The sequence below is a fragment of the Ptychodera flava genome, unplaced genomic scaffold (assembly GCF_041260155.1).
Source record: "Ptychodera flava strain L36383 unplaced genomic scaffold, AS_Pfla_20210202 Scaffold_29__1_contigs__length_4469600_pilon, whole genome shotgun sequence".
Classification (NCBI taxonomy): domain Eukaryota; kingdom Metazoa; phylum Hemichordata; class Enteropneusta; family Ptychoderidae; genus Ptychodera; species Ptychodera flava.
Window position 1 is genome coordinate 1842798 of NW_027248351.1, and position 19115 is coordinate 1861912.

Below are 19115 nucleotides of genomic sequence, written 5' to 3' on the forward strand. Positions count from 1 at the left end.
ATGCAGACTATTGAATTTATTGCAGAATACTGAATGCAGACTATTGAATATTGATGAAGTAGTAAACTCAGTTTATTTGGCGAAGACTAATCCTAATCCTAATACTCCAAAGAAATCCCTCGAGTTCAACAAAACTGTGCTTTTTACGGAGCCTCTTTCATGTTGTTTGACCTCTGCCATTCAATTTATATATGCACCCCGTGAAGGATCCCTTAATATCTCGGCCAGCCTTTAAAGGGGAAGTTCACTACGGCTGGTTTTTTACATATATACACGCTTTGGGTCGCTTATTCTGGAAAAGCTATTTTTATCATATATAACTTGCACAATTGTTTGCAAAAACAGACAAAAATGGTGGCGGAAGTTGCTGTTTGAGACAAAATATTTTGAATCATGGGAAAAAGTGTCAAGCTTGGTCCTTTCATCACGTGATATGGCACAGACCATCTTCCGACAGGTATAGCATTGTCATTCATGTTCACACCAGGCTGTGCGTATTTGCAAACCTATTGTTTATGTTATGTAGATACGCACAGCCTGATGTGAGTGTGAGTGAGTGGACAATGCCATACCCAGTGAGTGGACAATGCCATACCCAGTGAGTGGACAATGCCATACCCATCAGAAGATGGTCACTGCAATATCACACAGTGTTCTTACCAGAAAAAATGTTGTGGGACAGATTGTCCTTCTGGACCCCCCCCCCCCCCCCCCCCCCCCCCAAAAAAAAAAAAAAAAAAAAAAAAGCGGGACAAGAGACAATTTTTGTGAGACAAGATAAATATGTTAAAAGTCAAACTTCAAATGTGAACCTAATTCTATGCATGTAAAAAATAAAGGACTCAAATCATCCATCTCAACTGTTTTATTAACACTCAGAACACATACACTCAGTACACATCTACTGATAGAGCATATCAGTGCCTTTTAGTGAAAATTTTATGAGATTTTTTCTTTCCAGTGTGAAAGTGCACTGTTAAAGTTGAACTTTTTCATTTCAGTGCCCTCTACCATAATAGCGGTAGTTGCTAGTAGTGTGTCCTGCCGTTCAGTACCAAGTCTGTTTCTGTCATAAGTTATTATGTTGTTTCACACACTGAATCCCCTTTCACAGTCAGCAGAATGGACTGGCAAAGTCAGTGCTATGGTGGCTATCTTAATCAGGTTACTAGGAAACATATCCCTATGATGTGTGTAAATAAGAGACCACAATTTGTCAAAACTATCCCTGGTATACTGCTGACACAACACAAGCTGCTTAATCTGGTTCCATTCTGATCTAGTGTTCCTTGCATCCACAATGTTGACACTCTCCTTGCACTGGTCTCCACAGTCACCACCACCAGGGTCATTGTGTTTGGTGCATCCATAGTGGTCCACTAGCTGATCAATCTGCTCATTGCCCCAACAGTGAAGTTCCTCTGAGTTGAGAAAAGACAGTGGCCTCATGCCAAGTACACTGAAAGCAGACACCAGGTCTTTACTTTCCTGCAATGTATAAGGATAAGGATAAATTACACAGATAGTGACTGTGACATATTGGACTCAGAGCTTTTTTTGCCGAGGAAGAGGATGATGATGTTGTAATCCATGAAATTGGCAGCACCACAAGTGATGAAGAACTTTTTGAACCTTCCACGACACAGTATACAGTGTTTACAAGTTTTGGAAGAAGAGCAGAATGTTGGAAAAAGTCTCTTTTCCACTGATGTTACATTGTATCTAAACACCAGTAATGGCCAGTGTTACAATTTAAAATTGGGTCTACTTACTCTAAAGCAATGGAGGTGGTATCATGAATTTTTTGTCATCTTAAAAAGGAAAGGTTAATCAAGTTTTTATTTGGAGGAGGAGGGGGGGGGGGGGGGGCAAATGGAAAGGGGCCGGGGTTCACTTATTATTTTGACTGATGCACAGGAAGGACTTGCCGGCCCAACCCCGGCAATAATAAATTAAGGCTCCCTAAGGTTATAGAAAAATGTATGTAATCTAGGAACTTTGATTATATTACGGATGTCTACTTGTCAAACTATTTTAATTCACAGTCAACATGACCAGAAAATTCCAAGAACATTGACTTCAAAATCACAGCATCTATTGGAACAGCAAAAGTTATGACAAGAAAATAGAAATTTTTGAGTTACAATAATGAAACTGTTGCCATGGAAAACAGTCAGACATTGCATGACTGTATCAATTCATTAAATTATCATTTGAAATTTGACAACGGTATGAGGACTATTGATACCAGAGAATTTTCAGTTTATTTTAAATGAGACAAAATGCTATGCGGAAATTTTAAAAGTAAAGATCTGTGATGATACAGATCTAGTTTGTGAGTTCAAAGAGCCAGCACCCCCCCCCCCCCCCCCCCGTGATGCAGCAGTCCTTAAGCCACATACTCAGGGTCTGAAAAATATGACTTTTATCCACCTTTTCCCAGACAATTAGCCACAGTGACTATTTTCCTACTTGTCTGCAGCAGAAACTCACTTGCCCTGAAAATTTTATTGTAAAAAATAATTAAAAAATGCATTACCATGATGAAATTAATCTGCTTTTGTGTTTTATGGGGATTCTTGCAAATGAGCACATTACATGTGTTTAAGAGAAATAAATACGATATTTCATGACATGTATGACTCCTTGATTAGAAGTGATTGAAGACAATTGTCTAATGTACACATGTAACAGGGTTTTTTTTATTTCTCTACTGCTGTAAAGTTCAGTTTAATTTTATATTGCCCCAACGATTGATACTTTTCCATTAAATTTGCAAAAAAAGAATAGGTTGAAAACATATCTTTTGAGGAACTCCTTTCTCTTCATAATAGTAACTTGCCATACCACTGTTTTGACAAGCTGGTTGCTTTTGTTTAAGATCAGTTACAACCAAGATAGGGGGTCTTGACCATATAAGGAATTCAGCATGGCGACTCTTTCAAGCTTGCTGCGGATGATCAAAGGGTTTCATGAGACTCCTTCTGGAGAAATTTACGGCAAAATACTACTTTGAAAGACAGGGACATTGTGCTTCAACAAATTTTGAGCTTCCAGCACAACAAATATGGGTGCAGTCAATTCTGTTTGATGCTCTGTGCAGTGTGGCTCGAGATTTGATTCTCCGTACTACACTAGCAGATTTCATTTTGAAGTGTGCTTTTAAGTTTCACTGTCCATATTGTTTGGTGAAAAGTTAGTTGTTCTTTTAATATGATCAATGCTTTCACTCCAATCATTATTGTGTAGTTATTACATCTCATTACACTTTAAAATTACATGCAAAATGAGTGGGGAAGTTATTATATGTGGCCTGGCATTTGATTTTTGTCCCAGGGCCCAGTATGATGGTTGACACACGTTGCCTTGCTCATACCATTAATTGCTCACTGTAACAGAGAACCTGATTTTCCTTTAGTGTTTGGTTGTGAAAAAAATATAAATTTTAGATGTTGCCTGTCTCACAAAGATGTAATAACCTGTACGTGCTACCGAGTGTGTAATTTTGTAGTTAAAAAATGTTGTCTGTCTGAGGTCCCTCTGGCCTTGATTTTAGTGACCCATGTACAGCACTTTTGGGGGACATTGTTTCTTATTATTTACGTCAAACGACACAAGAACGCAATATGGGCAAAGCACTGAGTTGGCTCTGAACTTCCTGACTGTGGGCTGGTTTTGTGCTTGTCTGCATTAGAAATCAGTCTGTCCAGGGCATCGGACAAACGTATTTTTCAGGCCCTGATACTAAATGCTGACATAGATGTCTTGCTATGTGATATGTAGTTACCCCTTTAATTATTTCACATGACACTCAGCATCACCAAGCCTTTGATTCAGGCGCCTTGTCCAGTTTCATTCATTGTAAGCCATTCTCTCGGACTCATTGTCTTACTAAGAATAAAAACTGTTACTATGGTTACCGGTAATGCTTTAAGGTAGAACGCACCTCGGGGACAGACATTCGGACTCTCAAACTTTTACAATTCTCTTTCTGATATACCACATGTGGGGGTTTATTGTAAAGCTCTTGGTGAAAGAAAACTTTTCACCGGCTTAGTTTTTCGAAATTCGAAAATTTTTATTTTTTCTCCATAGAGTTAACACAGGGATGGCGGCCATTTTGAATTTCCGAAATCGGTAAATCTTGGGTAATTTGTTTCTCTAGTACCTATATTTGCATGGTGACCCCCTATTTTTATTCTTGATTTTGAAAGAGAATGATTGAAAGATTCTTTGAGGAAAGTTAGAGCAAAAGTTTAAGTCTTTCACTTTCGAGGTGCATATTACCTTAAATGTATTAATGTATTGATATATGATTACAAAGTTTACTTCAGTCTTTAAACTTTTGTAAAAGAATCTTTGTGATATTTTAACCCTTGAAGGGGAGTTATGAAGAAAAGCATATTTTGAATATTTATGTTGCCATGGTTACTTGTTTGCACTTCAGTAAAAATGTATTTATGTACAGAAGAAAATTTTGGTCGAAATGACAAGAACATTCAAAGAAAAATTTACTGAAACTTAACATTTAACATTTACCGTATATTAACACTCACAAATCTCCTGTGCAACAATACAGAATTTTCACTTTGTGATAAAATTTAAAAGTTTTTGACAAAATAAGGATTTTTTAACAATAATAATAATAACACATTGCCATGGATACCAGCCTTATAATTTATAGGTCTTTAAAGGATCATTAGAAAGTGAGCTACAGTGTGTCAATATTTTCTGAAGAATAGTTATTTCAACTGTAAAATGTCATAAGGAAAATGTTATATTCCAGTTTTAGCAAATAGAATAAAATCCGTTGCTATGGTTACTAATAATACTACAAAGGTAGTAATGCATTGCTAAACAATGACCGAGCTAACTTCAGTCTTACAACTTTTGTGAAAGAATTTCCATTCTACTTCAATAAGAAAAGAGCTCTGTGAAAATAGCAATTTTTTAATATTTGTGTTGCCATGGTTACTTATTATTTATTACCGTACTCATGCATTAATACATAATAAACAAGCTAATGTCCAATTGTTATCTTTTGCAAAAAAATTTTGGATTTACTGCATAAAATAGAAAAGTTAGAGAAAAATAAATATTTTGAGCCATTGTCATCAAAAATGTTGCCATGGTTACGGTAATAAGTGAATGAATTCATGTTATTGTAACTATTAGGTATATTGCTAAAATTGTAGAGAATTTGAAATTTAGTTTCAGAAATTAAAAATATCTGACAAAAATACTTATTTTGCCTATTTCTGCTAAAAATGTTGCTATGGCAACTTTGCGAAATGACCAATAATTGAGAGGGAATTTGCTAAAAAAACAATCTTAAAATTATTTGAGTTTTCAAAAAAATGAGGCAATGAAAACATGAATAAAAAGATGTTTCTTTTCACTGCAGAACAAGAAATAAGCTGTGCAACAATGAGTTCAATAATCTTGACAGATTTAACCTTTGACCTTTCAGGTGACTGGTCAGTGACATTGGTCAGTGGTCAACATCAAGGCCGAGGACAAAAGTTCAAGGTGCCATGTGGTTTAGCCTTCCACCGTGATAAACTTGTGGTGTGTGACACTGGTAACAATATTGTACAGATATTGAACAAAGATTATACCTGTGACAAAGTCATAGGAAGCTTTGATGGTCAGTTTGCAAAGCCATTCCGGCCACTGAGTGTAGCCATCTCACGTTTCAACCATTATTTCATACTTGATGATGAAAATAAACAAATTGTTGTTTGTGATGAAAATGGTAAAATTATCCAAATAATTACTCTACCTGAAAACATCAAAGTAGTCTGGGACATAGCTCTGATGGATGACTTTGTTTTGGTCACTTTGAGTTTGACCTCTATGGACATCACAAGACCTGAGGACAGAGATGATAGACTGGTCAAGTACACTCTAAGTGGAGAGTATGTCAAAGATGTCGGTGGTCAAACTAGTGTCCAAACAAAATTCTTCTGTCCATACTCTGTGGCTGTAAACAGCAAAAATGTCATCATGGTTTATGACTTTGGCAATGAGTGCATCAAGTGTTTTGACAGCGACCTGAATTTTTTACATCAATTCGGACAAAGTCAGCTACAGACACCAAGGACAGGATCAGTGATTGATGGATGCGGATGCATTGCTGTGGATGAAGATGATAATGTTTATGTTTGTGGTTCCGTCAGAGTTAAGTCTACTGGTGACGTCATCAGAGAATTCATCGTAAAATATGGATGTGATGGAAAGTTTATCTGTGATCTTTTCAAAGGTCGTGTGAGTTTACCCTTGCGCATTGCAGTCATGGGTGATAAAATTGGTGTTGTAGAGTTACGCAGTGACCAAATCAAAGTATTTTCCAAGTAGATAAAATACACCAACATGAAGTGTATGTCTACATGACATCAAAATGTCAGAATTTGGAGGAATATTTTGAAAGGAATAATTTTGTGAGCGTTGAAGTTTGAACGCATTGCATTGACTTGACTGCATTGTTGACAAGGATGTCATGGCAACAAGTTGATTGCAAGGTTATTTTTACAAATTTAGAAATATGGTTGTTGACAAAAACTGTGATTTTTGTCAGTCGATCCATCTCAGGGATGTTAGAAATCCAAAACGGAGATGTTTTGTGGATTTATCATCAACAATTTTGACCAATTTTGTCATGGAGGTATTTGACTGCCGTTGTACACGGCATACCCCAATGACAACATTGGTCAAAAATGTTTGTTGATATTTAAATATTGGCGTTATTTTTCATTTTGAAATTGAAATTTTGGATCGGACAAGTTTATAGATATAGTCACTCACTTTTTCTGTATGCCAATGGAACAATCTTTCAAATTTTGTGAAATTTTCGCCGAAAATTTGGTCAACTTCTACAAGGGGTTGTCCACAGGCAGTAGTACAGATACACCTTCCATCACATCGCCATATTAAAATATCGGCGGAATATTCATTGTGTGTGCAAAATAAATAAGATGAGATAAAATACCTCCATATCTGATGATGTTAATTTTGTTGAAATCTGTCGATATTTCCATCCGATGGAGGAAGATTACTCCGATTTATGGTTTATAAACAACGACTTCAACCTTAGCGATCAACGCCATTCTAAGTTCTAAGTTCAAGAACTACGTTGAGGGCGTTGTATCCAGGTCGATCTCACTATGTCGAGAGAGGGGTCGACTCAGGGCACTTCTTCGTGTACTGTACAGACTTTTATAGGGTAGTTTTGATACATTCACAGTGCTTTTTTCACATATGTGTGGCATTTTACTTGTGTTTTCAATAGTTTTTAGACAGTTTAATAGTGTTCTTTAGGGAAAGAATAATCGGTCTCCTTCCTGAGAAAAGTGGTTGCTGCCGTATGAAATTACAATAGTATCGAGAAACATTGTATCAAAGTTAGAGCAGTAACTAAGGACGCTTACATCCCAGACGTGTGTAAGATGTAAACAAACATGAAATGTGACACCAGCGTAGATCACGATTTATAACGTTGTCGTTTATTTCTTGTGAAGTTCATGATACCAATTTTTTTTTTTTTTAGATTTCAACCCAACTTTTGCCAACATGTACAGGAATAGGTGAGCGTCACCTCGTGATTTTGATATCTACAACAGCTATGTGATGATATTGTTCTTTTATCTATACTGACTGTAGCATCAACTTTTGATCCGAAAATTAAATATTTTGTACTCTCCTACGTAAGAATTTTGTTCCGAGAAACATCGCTGCTGTGTCAAGTAATGACGAATTTCACAATATATATATTTTTATGACGAAATGTGTTCCTGCAATTTTATTTCATATATTTTGTTCGTGAGTTACGAAAACATTACAAATTTATTTTCAATACGTTGTTGTGTTGCTTATCGATGGAAATCAAGATATCAAAGTTCAATCTAAAGACGCAAGTCGTTTGAAAATCATTGCACAGATCGACTGTTCAGAAGATTCATTTGTCAGCCAGTACAATTTGAAATAAAAATAAAAAAGTTTTATTCCATCGTTAATTTTGAGAATCGGCATGTTTTATTGATCTATTTTTTTTTCTGAAAAGAATAACCCAATATTGCTATGTTTGCCATGGTGAAAAACGCAGTTCCTTGTGATTAGTGATAATGATGCGATCACTGTTTGAACAGGGGTCATCTCAGGTCACGTCTGTTTTCCACAAACTGCACACACTTGACATTATCTGCCGCATTCTTGCAGCAAAACGTTTATCATTGGCATCAAGTTGATTAAACACTGGATGATGTGTTGTTGATATACAGGGACAGGTAGGTTTTATTCAATTCCCAGAATTCTCTGCAATTTGTTTTATCTCCTGACAGACGACACGGATCGGTGTCATACTCATGGATCTGTTGAAAATTAGAACGAGGCTTTCTTGCATTTTGTGGCCACTGGCACATGTTATATGCTTACATCCATAGACAGTAGAAGCGAGATCGAGTGTATATAGATATGTTGTAGGATGTGGCTAGATTTGAACTGTAAGATTTATTATGACTTTATAGATAATTTAGATACTGCACATGATACAGACACTGGTACGTTGGCTGCAGAGTACACACCGTGGTAATAGGTTGGTAATGGCAGTGTCATTGTTCGCGTGTACACAGCTGAACTCTTGCCGATATCGCCTGCAATACGAACGTACATGTAACTCTGACTTTTTATTTAACACCAATTTGTCAATGTATCAGAGACAATCAGCATTTTTCACATTATTTAGAAATATTGCAAATCAAATCTACCTCTCCTGGTGCAAATCAAGCATAAACACAGGTTTGAGGTTTGCACATTTACACAGCGTTGATCTGGTCGATCATACTATATTTTGACTGTTAACACTAACTTGTCACTGAATCAGACACAGTTATCTTCATTTGATAAAGAAATCTTACAGTTCCAATCTGATTACCATCCTAGAAATGTAAAATGTGTGGTGACTGTGGCAGACATGACCAGACGTAACACTCTAACAGATCGCACTGTTCACCGCTGTAGGAGTGTGGTGTATGTCGAGTGTTCGGTGCCGTAGTTATGTTGTGTTGTTGGCTGTCGCACGGTCCGTGGGCTACAATCAGCTAGTCGAGTGTCAATCAAATACTGAATGCTTTTTACGTGACACGTCGTTCTACAAAGATAGTTGGTGTTGTATTGTCATGAAATTCTCCTGAAATACATTAAACTGAAACTAAAAGCGTTACTTTCGAACCAGAAGGATGGCTATATTACGCGAAATGTCCAACCAACCTTAGGGACCGTCTCAGATTGTCGCAGAAGTTCAAAAAGCGAAATTTATTCGTTTAGGGGGGGGGGGGGGGTTTGACCTCCATTCAATTAGTGAACTTCACTTTCGCACTTTTATTTTGTGATCACAAGTTTTCGTGTGTTTATTTTAAATTAAAGATACACTGCACACTCGTGCCAACAAATTTGTAACTGTTTCCATCTCGTTTGTGCCCCAAACACAATTTACCGATAGGAACGTTGTATCCTAAACATTTCATTCAGCAAATTATACAAAGACAAAAAGTATCTTTTTTTTTTTAAATGTGCTATTTATAAGCGTCTGCTCTAACCACTAGATGTCTTTATTCTCACTTGTTTTGCACCTGGTCATAGTCGTTTTAATATGATTGAACATGCCTGGGCCCCCTTGTCAAAGTTTCTCGCTTATTTACCACCCCTACCAAATACAAATTGCGTGTTCACAAAGACAAAGAACAGTACAAGAGATGCAAAAAGGGAAAGTAAAATAAAATGAAACTTTTATGCGGTAAAATGCCCTGTTAGTACTCAAATCTGATCGATTACTTTAATTGTAATGTGGCAAGGGGAATACGTCTTTAGTAGCTATAGCAAAATGCAACATTGTACTCTCAGGCAGACATGAACATTTTCGCACTTTTGAAGTTTCGTTTAGGGGGAGGGGGGAGGGGGTTTTGATCTAAACGAAGAAATTTCGTTTCTTGAACTTCTGCGACAATCTGAGACGGTCCCTTATCATGATCATTTTACGTTTTGCTGTATTGATTGAAGCAATGATTGACAGATGTAAACTTAAAATGTATCAAAATTAAACAGTCCACGTGACTGAGTCTGTTGTAATGACTTGGGGGCGATGTCAAAAGTTCAATGTAGGATTAAAACTTTAATCCCTAAGTTTCCTGCAACCCCCATCCCCATAGAAACTTAATTGTCTAATATTGAACGAATTGCGGGGCTCTTTCTGTGTAAAGCGAAGCAAAGGAGCTTTCGATTTAGCGGGTGAAATGTGATTAAATATAATCATCGTCAACACTTGGGAACACACTTAAATTTGTGTATTATCCAATGATATGCGCATACAGGGATAGGCTTTGATATAGCTGAAGAAAATACTTATATTTTTAACACCAAATAAATCAAATAAATCCAACAAACAGATAAAACATCCTCGGACTTGGATTGTTGGTGACTGGAAGTATTTATTTTTGAAAAACTACGGGTGACGTCATCGCTATTTTGTCACCACGTAACTTTAATCTGTTATAGGTTACGGTTTAGAAATACGGTATTACTAGAATAAAGGAATTGTCCTTTCAGCACTGATAAAACGTACTGGTTCTGGTAAATCTATGTTTGCGCGGGCCCTTTCTACTTTGTTGATTGTTGATTGTTGTTGTTGTGGTTGTTGTTGTTGTTGTTGTTGTTTGTTGTTGTTGTTTCTGTTTTTGCATTTTGAAATACTGTGACGTGACTTTCCTTCCAAATGATTTAATTGTATCAGCATTAGAGAGCAAAGCGATAAAATATAAAATGTCCCTGGAGAGAATACGTAACGATACTGAACAGGTAAGTCAGTAACATAGGAACGCACACTCCTTTTTAACAGAAGGGGTATCGTTCTAAATTCCTTTTTACAATTCCCCCTCCCCCCCCCCCCACACACGAATTTCTTTTTCGCGCATAGATTGACAAAAACGATAGCTGGGAGTAGTGGTGCGTCTCTCTACGGAATGTATAATCATGGATGAGCTATGAGTTTAGAAGGGCGCCCTCAAAATCTAATAGTTTCTACTACTTTTGTTTTACACGGAATCTTGCACAGCTATCTGGCGCCATATAATTTACGAAGCTATTTTTTATTAGAAACTGTACGTCTCCCTTAAAAACAACTCTAACAAACATGTTATGGTCGAGTCGAAAAGGGAACTGTATGATTTTACATTCAAATATCATGTTAATTGGATATTGACTTCAATGTTGCCTCAAAATGAAAATAAAAATGTTCATCGTAGACAATGAACATAGCTAAGAGATGATGGTTTGCTTGGAAAAAAATGATTGTGAAGCGATTAAATATGGTCATTCCCTCCTCCCTCGAAATAGACAAAGGAGAAAGAAAATGATTCGCTGAGAACAGCCATAACTTTAAATATCCGAGTCAAACAGTATGAAGACATACATGTTGTCACCGTCCAGGTCAGTGCTCACTACAGTCTCGGTTACCCAGACTGCACTTCGGGGTTGTCATCCGATCGACCGTCCCTTTGTATATATACATCTTTTCATTGATTTGGTCATTTTATTTCATGATGGAACAACAGAAAGAGAGCTTGGGCAAGCCAAGTCACATCACGCTCGAAACTCCCGCGGAAATACTTTCCAATGAAAACACGTGTCAAAGGTCATAACTTAAACAACAATGGCGGCAAATCAGCTAGGTAAGTCACGTCTGTGTCGGTGGCGAAATTTCTCAGGTCAGTCGCTGACTTTTGTCGTGTCCTGTCAGAATTTTAGTGCATTTAAGTTCGAGAATGCTAATGTTGGCAATTTAGCTCATTTTTAATGTTCTCAAGCGAGATATTAGTTGTTTCATGGACGCTATGCATTGGCCCGCTAGTGTACGAGGCATGACTCCGTATTTCCCAAGCGTGTTACCCACGTGGTGAGTTCGCTGAATGAAGCTGTCACCGACTATCCAAATGCCAAGGATACCGTCGATGATCACCCGTAAATTTGCCGATCTTGTACTTATGTAGAATTAGATTTCCTATCTGAAATGTGAAAAAAATCAGTCAAGCTTTTTGTCGTTCTGTTCGCCATTTGTGAAACAAAAGCCACTTCATTCATTCATGGTCAAATCGATTCACAATCCTTCATACATATCCGGTGTGTTTCCAACATGTATGGACAAAATATTTTCCGTCCATTGATTTTGTCGATCAGGAAAACAAAAACTACTTATATAATTCACATATAGACTCATTCATTGAGCGAGCCTTATCACAAAATGTGTCCAAATAATTACCCAAAAATTTTAACTTGTTTTCAATTCAAGGACGATCTGAGTTCACTGCAGTCCAGGACTGCAGACCTCTGATGTACACGATATTGAATATTGTCTTTCCAGAGAACTACCCAACTGTCTTTGTAAATTTTATCGGAAGTATATGAATGATTATTTTGGAAATGAGCCTTCTTGACAGCAATTTAATTACAATTCACTTTCATCTAAAATTCTAACCTCTTCCCAAAACGATTTCAGTAATGTGATTACCAAGAATAGAATAGCATAGAAAAGCATAGAATAGAACTAATTTCTTTTACAATTTGATTTATAGCTAGTTATGTTAAGTTATATTCATATAAATGAAACAAAATTTTATTTGTTTTAATAATATTGAGACATACAGCAAAACAAAATATCAAGAAGAATGAATCATTTGTTGAATTTTAATACGTTGTGTCACTTTACAATAACAGCGTTACACCATAATTTCAATACACTGGTATTACAGTGTTGCAGCCAGGATGCACCTTTGTGAAAATGTCCCAAAACGGCGGGCACCTATTGTCCACATTCTCTGCTACCGCCTGTCAACTTGGGTACATTCATGAGTCAACTGTGTTGGGTGTAGTCTGCAAGTAATATCTGTTACTGACAATGACCTTTGTTTTTCATTATTATTTTGAGGCTGATACTTATATACTTTCAGAGATATGATTAAAAGCAATCAGTACGCTGCACTTGATATCATAACTTGCTTGTTGTCCGACCGAGTTCTGATTGGTGGCAGACCCAAATTCAAGCATAGTGACCAAGTTCCAGTAGCATGAATTTTGTTCTGTTAAACTAATTTGTTACAAAATAACTATACAAAACTTGATTGACAACTGATGTTTGTTGTCCCCAAAATTTACAAAATGTCTCCAAAAAGAAATGGTACGTGTCCAGGTTTAAAATTCCTGGCTGGTATTGAATGGATGACAAAACTTACAAGTTTATTGAATATTTGGCAAACTTTATTCATTCAATAAAAATCAACATAACCATTGTGAAATGCATTTCATGGGATATATAGTGAGAAAGTTCATTGTAAAATAGGAAAGTTTTCAGTTTTTTAAGTTTATTTTTTTATGTTGTATAAGGTTTTACTTAGCACTTGATTCAAATACAAGAGCTGACTCCATGAATACATGTAAAAAACCTGACCTCATTGGTTATACTGCTGTATGTTACATAACAAGAAGTCCATTCAGGAATATAGTATTTAGAAGAATGAATCAAATTGTTCTTTCACACTCTTGTTTCAACATGTCCTGTTAGAACTTTGCTCAAATTCATTATAACAGCTGAAATAATTTTAGTTGTGTATATTTTAGTGTAACTTCAAGTGTCATTTATGTCAAGACTGAAGAGTGACTCATTTATACATTATTTTTTAAAATATGTTGGATAAACGTAAAGCACACTAGCAGGCCAGAAATGGAGATTGAAGGTGTGACATTAAATATTTTCAGTACAGATTAAATGACATCCTAAAACACAATAATGACATTGGCACATATTAACTTTAGTCTTGAAATAAATGACTTTGAACAAACAAAAAAGAGTGACATTAGATATTGTATTTTTGTCTCATACTCCATGACACAAGGATATAATGTTTGTTGTCACCTATCACAAAGTTTGGACAAATATAATTATTTTAATTAAATCTAATATCTCTACAGGAAATCTGATTTAATACAAAGGATGTATTGCTTGGTACAATGAAATCTGGTTTTTATTCAACAAAAGATTATTATTTTCTTACATTACAGCATTATTGAGTGTCTCAGACAAACAAGGCTTGGTACCGTTTGCTGAAAAACTTCATAAACTTGGATTAAAACTGATTGCATCTGGTGGTACTGCTAAGGCAATACGGGATGCAGGGATTCCTGTCAGGTTGGTTTTATTCCAATACAATCTCATTTCTTTCTGTCAATCTAGGAAGAAAACCTCAAAATTTAACAATTTAAAACTTGTGTTCAAACTGTTACTTTCATTCAAATCTTAAAAAAATCACAGACTGCACAAAATTTTTATGTGAGAGAAACAAAGCCAATACTGATGCTTGAAATTCAAGATGGCTGCCATTGTGCTAACTATAATAAAATATAAAAAAATTCAACTGACAGAAAAATAAGCTGGTGAAAATATTTTATCCACTCAATGAACTTAAAAAGTAACCTCAAATGCAGTAATGTCAGATGTCAGTAAATTATTGTGTATTTTTATGATTTCAGTGATGTATCAGATGTGACTGGTGCCCCAGAGATGTTGGGAGGTCGTGTCAAAACACTGCATCCAGCTGTTCATGGAGGTAACAATTATCAATTTCAGAAAATTCACTTGAATCCCACAATATGTCATCAACATCTCTGTTTATTTTATTATTATCTTCATTTAGATGTGGTAGTTTATTTAAAATATTGGAACTGTGTGTAAAGGAAGATTTTCTAAATTTGTCACAATCTTTTTGCTATAGCTTCATTATGACTTTAAAAAAAGATACATCTTAAAAGGGAAGTTACAGGACCGTGGGCACACAATAGGGGTATTACTGATGATGCATCCATTTGCATACACTGGGCGGGAGGTTTTGAATTCTGATGGCATCAAATTGACGATATGATGAATTTGAATAATCATGATGGACACTTTCACAACATATGCAAGGAGGGGTCAAATGGTCGTACAGGGAACACGTTTTGAAACATATGCGTTCTCTTACAATAAATGGAACATTTTTTCAGTTTATTTTTTTACTCAAGTTTTATATATTTACAGACATATGCAAGATTCAATGTCAATGAATGCCTGAAACATGGCAAATTTATGGGATTATGGGACCAAACACGGCACATCCAATCATCAGTGTGGCTTATTTACATTTGCATAGATTTACGATAATCCGGCTTTTACTAGGGGAAGTTCCTGTTTAAGTAAAGTAAGCCTTTAGGAAATCGTATTCCTTAATGATCTTGATGTATAAGTACAAAAATGGTTTAACAACTGCGACAAAACAAACTGACACCAGCAAAAAATTAAATGTGAGAATTTGCACAACTTATTTGATTATTTGATAGTGAGAGCTGAACTGGGATTTCATTTCTACATTTTCACTCTGTGATTGTGTCTGTCTGCAGGTATCTTGGCAAGAGACATGGAATCTGACCGTGGAGATATGGATAAACAAGGATTCCAATATGTCAAGTAGGTTTCTGTCATTTTTTACTACAAAAACACCAGGAAACCTGTCAGTGAGGGTATTTCTCTGATTTGGACACCTATCAGTGACTTGTTAGACAAATGTAGAAATATTTTTACTTACAAGTTGAATGCATATTTATATGGCTTCTGAGAACATCTCTCAACTGAAAGCATCAACATTTTTTGCATTTTCAATGGTGCCCTTGTTGAAAGGTTTGACTGTATAGTGAAATCCATGTAGTTTGGAATAAGAAAAGAACCAGTTTTAAGGAGATGTCTTTAACCCTTTTCCTGCCAGACAGTATCACTTCCCCATCAGCCAAGTCAGTAAAAAGCGGTATTGAGCCAAAACATGACGTATTTTCACCCACTTGGCTTGGTCTGTTATAGCATGTTTAGTCCAAAAAAATCAAGTTTACAGTATTTATGTTTTCAACAGCTTTCAAATGTACAGTATTATGTTAAAATACACCATATGGAATATGTTGTGTTTCATTAATTTTAACCATCTTGAGCTGATGGTGAAATATGGACTTGGCAGGAAAAGGTTAATGCAGAAAATTCTATTCTACTTGTAAACAAGCTTTTAGAATGTATTGTCAATATGGACAAAGGTGTCTTGATTACAAAGATGTTTTTAAAAATATTTATCAATATTTTTGCTTTTATGTCCTGAAAGAAGTCAAATGAAGAATTAAAGCCCTTTTGCAGTATATGGTTAATTTTTGTCATGCAAAAATAAGTCAATTTTAACAAACTGTCCTTTGTTGACAGGTTGGTAGCTTGTAATTTGTATCCATTTGTAAAGACCATATCCAAGGAAAGTGTAACTGTCTCTGATGCAGTGGAACAGATTGATATCGGTATGTCATCATTATCTGTCATATTTCACATTACTCTAATACCGTGATTTGTGTAGCTAACTTATGTTACCAATGACATCAATCAATGCTAATGTGTGTGTGTGTCATTTGTGCTGATGACCTTACATGACCTCTACATGACCTGTACATCGTGGTATTTTCATTGTTGTAAACGGGACATTTAACTCAATATCAGCAAGCAAAATACTCTAAATTGCCATATTTTTTTTCTTTTTAGCAAAATAATTGTAGTGTTTCAAAATGTGATGTTGAATACCATTTCGCACTGAGAGTCCATCCATTTAGCTGAAAAAACAGCGATATTAAGGATTGGATCATACCAACATGGCACTTTAAAGGGGTGTTGGACTTATTTGATGTGTTGCTATTCACTTGACAGGTGGTGTTACTCTACTTAGAGCTGCAGCTAAGAATCACGCCAGGGTCACTGTTGTATGTGATCCCAGTGATTATGACAAGTAAGTTGACCAGTCATAATGGTAGTTTGCCTAGTAAGCTAAGGGGCCCCATTGAGAACACTTTTCTTTGGTCAGAATCACTGTACCGGGGTAGTGTGTGATATCCAAGTGATTATGACAAGTAAGTTGAGCAGTCATAATGATAATAATATCTGAGGAGCTAAGCAGTCCAATTCAGGGTGCTCTTCTATGGCCAGGATTATTGCGGTATATTATCCTAGTGAAATGACAACTAAGTTAAAGGCTCCTCATGATAATATTATCCAAGGAGCTATATGACAGTCGTCTGACCAGTAGCCATGTAAATCCAGCAATAAGACAGTCCTGTACTACCCTGGATGTGTATTCTGTGATGAAATCAGCAGATATAGTCTTGTCATTTGATCTGTTTCAGGATTGCTGATGAAATGTCCAAATCAGAAAACAATGATACAACTCTGGATATGCGTAAAACATTGGCTGTCAAGGTCAGTATTGCAATCAAAATTAGGACACTACATTTCACAGATGGCATGTACTTTAAGATTTCAGAAAAGTGGCAGAATTCCTGTTGAATTTTGACATATTTCAATTTTCTTTAGGTTTTACAGCTTTTTACTATTTGACATATTCAGTGCATGTTATTAAAGGCCTGTTTTTCAATCCCTGAGATGGATTTCAAGGTTTAGATAGATCACAAAGTTCTTGGTCTTCTTATAGCCTTTCATCGTTATGTTTTGTGTTGCAGGCATTCAACCACACAGCTGAGTATGATGCTGCTATCTCTAATTACTTCAGAAAAGAGTACAGCCAGGGTGTATCACAACTACCACTGAGATACGGTATGAACCCACACCAAGCCCCTGCACAGCTGTATACAACACTGCCTGAACTGCCAGTCAAAGGTGAGACGTGAAATCTAGTACTGATGAGATCTGAACTTTCATCAATAATCTTTCTGTAATTTGTGAAAGTACATTTCCTGTGATCTTGCGATAACAAAATTTGTTTAGAAGACGGGTAGCTAATAAATTGGAGTATTATGTTATGTTTATTAATCAAACAGTTATCTATTCATTTCAATTGTGATTATTATGATGTTCAACAATGTGTGAACAAATCCCAAAAATCGAAAATTTGATACAATTTAGTAAGATTTAGATTAACCTCCGTGGAGTGAGTAAGTACGATTCTGAAAAAGTGTCTTTGTAATACGAATGCTTGCATTGATGTTGTGTCAGTTGAGTACCAACTATCAATATGATGGACCATGGTTTTCTGACCATTGTTGTTATTTTCTCTCCCATGACAGTTTTAAATGGAGCACCTGGATTTATCAATCTCTGTGATGCATTCAATTCATGGCAGCTAGTGAAAGAGTTGAAGGCTGCCCTCAATCTGCCGGCTGCTGCATCATTCAAACATGTCAGTCCTGCCGGTAAGCTATTCAGTACAGCTTAAAGTTTACTTGCTGTTGAAACAGTCATATCACATCAGAAGCAGTTGTATCTCATAGTTTTCCATAAGAACAGTACGACCTAACCATTCAGTCAATCAATTAATATTTGTTATTATATTTACCAAAGTTCTCTAAAGTGAGGTTTGAATAAAATAGATTTGTAATGCTCAAAGTAAACTTTGATTTTATTGACATAAGTAGAAAATGTGGGTTATCAAATTGATAGTTCTGTGGATAGGAAGTTGGAAAATTTAAGTGTTACAGATTGTGTGAGAGGGAATATGGGTGAAAGGGCCATTGAATCATTTTGTACAATATGTTGTATCTGATATTCTTGATGTATTGTGTAATTTAATTTGACAGGAGCTGGAGTTGGTACAGAGTTGTCTGCAGAGCAAGCTAAGTTGTGTATGGTTGATGATATGATGTCATCATTGACACCGCTTGCTACGGCCTATGCTAGAGCCAGAGGTAACAATAGTGGTTTTGAAGTCTGCCCTCACAGCATTGTCCAGCCAATTACTTTGTTTGTGGCACACTGGAAAAATTTCATGTCAGTCTGTCTATCATGAAATGTTACAAACCAATCAGTTAATATAATTTTCTCCCAGAAAATTGTACACTAAGAGATTTCCATTAATTTGTAAATTGGATCAAAGATTTTAAATATCTTTGAACATCAAGAGATGCATGTTGAATTTCTGTAAAATACTGATTAAACTCGTACAGAAAGGCAATGGAAAGAATGTGTGTGCGAGAGAGAGAGAGAGAGAGAGAGAGAGAGAGAGAGAGGGGAC

General features: G+C 36.1%; 3 protein-coding genes across 6 annotated transcripts in view; 2 read left to right on the forward strand and 1 right to left on the reverse strand.

Annotated features, from left to right (window-relative positions):
- The window catches only part of LOC139127180 (tripartite motif-containing protein 2-like), a 144880-nt gene extending 137929 nt beyond the window's left edge, over positions 1 to 6951 (forward strand). The window contains exon 4 of the mRNA XM_070693104.1: positions 5471 to 6951. Coding sequence (XP_070549205.1) covers positions 5471 to 6357 — 887 coding nt within the window. The 3' untranslated portion in view covers positions 6358 to 6951. The remainder of the gene's footprint in view (positions 1 to 5470) is intronic.
- Positions 748 to 7284, reverse strand: LOC139127192 (uncharacterized). Of its 4 annotated transcripts, none has more exons than XR_011550943.1 (3): positions 6989 to 7282; positions 5783 to 5872; positions 857 to 1488 (listed from the first exon to the last, which is right to left on the reverse strand). XR_011550943.1 is itself a non-coding variant. In XM_070693116.1 (2 exons), the coding sequence occupies exons 1-2, from the start codon at positions 6992 to 6994 to the stop codon at positions 1090 to 1092; spliced, it is 405 nt and encodes a 134-aa protein (XP_070549217.1). In that variant the 5' UTR covers positions 6995 to 7278; the 3' UTR covers positions 864 to 1089. The 4 variants fall into 4 exon arrangements, 1 of the variants encoding a protein (XP_070549217.1); XR_011550944.1 differs by having other exon boundaries at positions 867 to 1488; positions 5783 to 5907; positions 6989 to 7284; XR_011550942.1 differs by lacking the exon at positions 6989 to 7282 and having other exon boundaries at positions 748 to 1488.
- A 4300-nt stretch (positions 7285 to 11584) lies between these two features.
- Positions 11585 to 19115, forward strand: part of LOC139127207 (bifunctional purine biosynthesis protein ATIC-like) — a 30234-nt gene continuing 22703 nt past the window's right edge. Inside the window, 10 exon segments of the mRNA XM_070693120.1 lie at positions 11585 to 11720; positions 14104 to 14230; positions 14572 to 14648; positions 15475 to 15541; positions 16313 to 16401; positions 16802 to 16880; positions 17275 to 17347; positions 17608 to 17764; positions 18172 to 18297; positions 18682 to 18789. Of these exon segments, the coding sequence (XP_070549221.1) occupies positions 11702 to 11720; positions 14104 to 14230; positions 14572 to 14648; positions 15475 to 15541; positions 16313 to 16401; positions 16802 to 16880; positions 17275 to 17347; positions 17608 to 17764; positions 18172 to 18297; positions 18682 to 18789 (922 nt within the window). The 5' untranslated portion in view covers positions 11585 to 11701.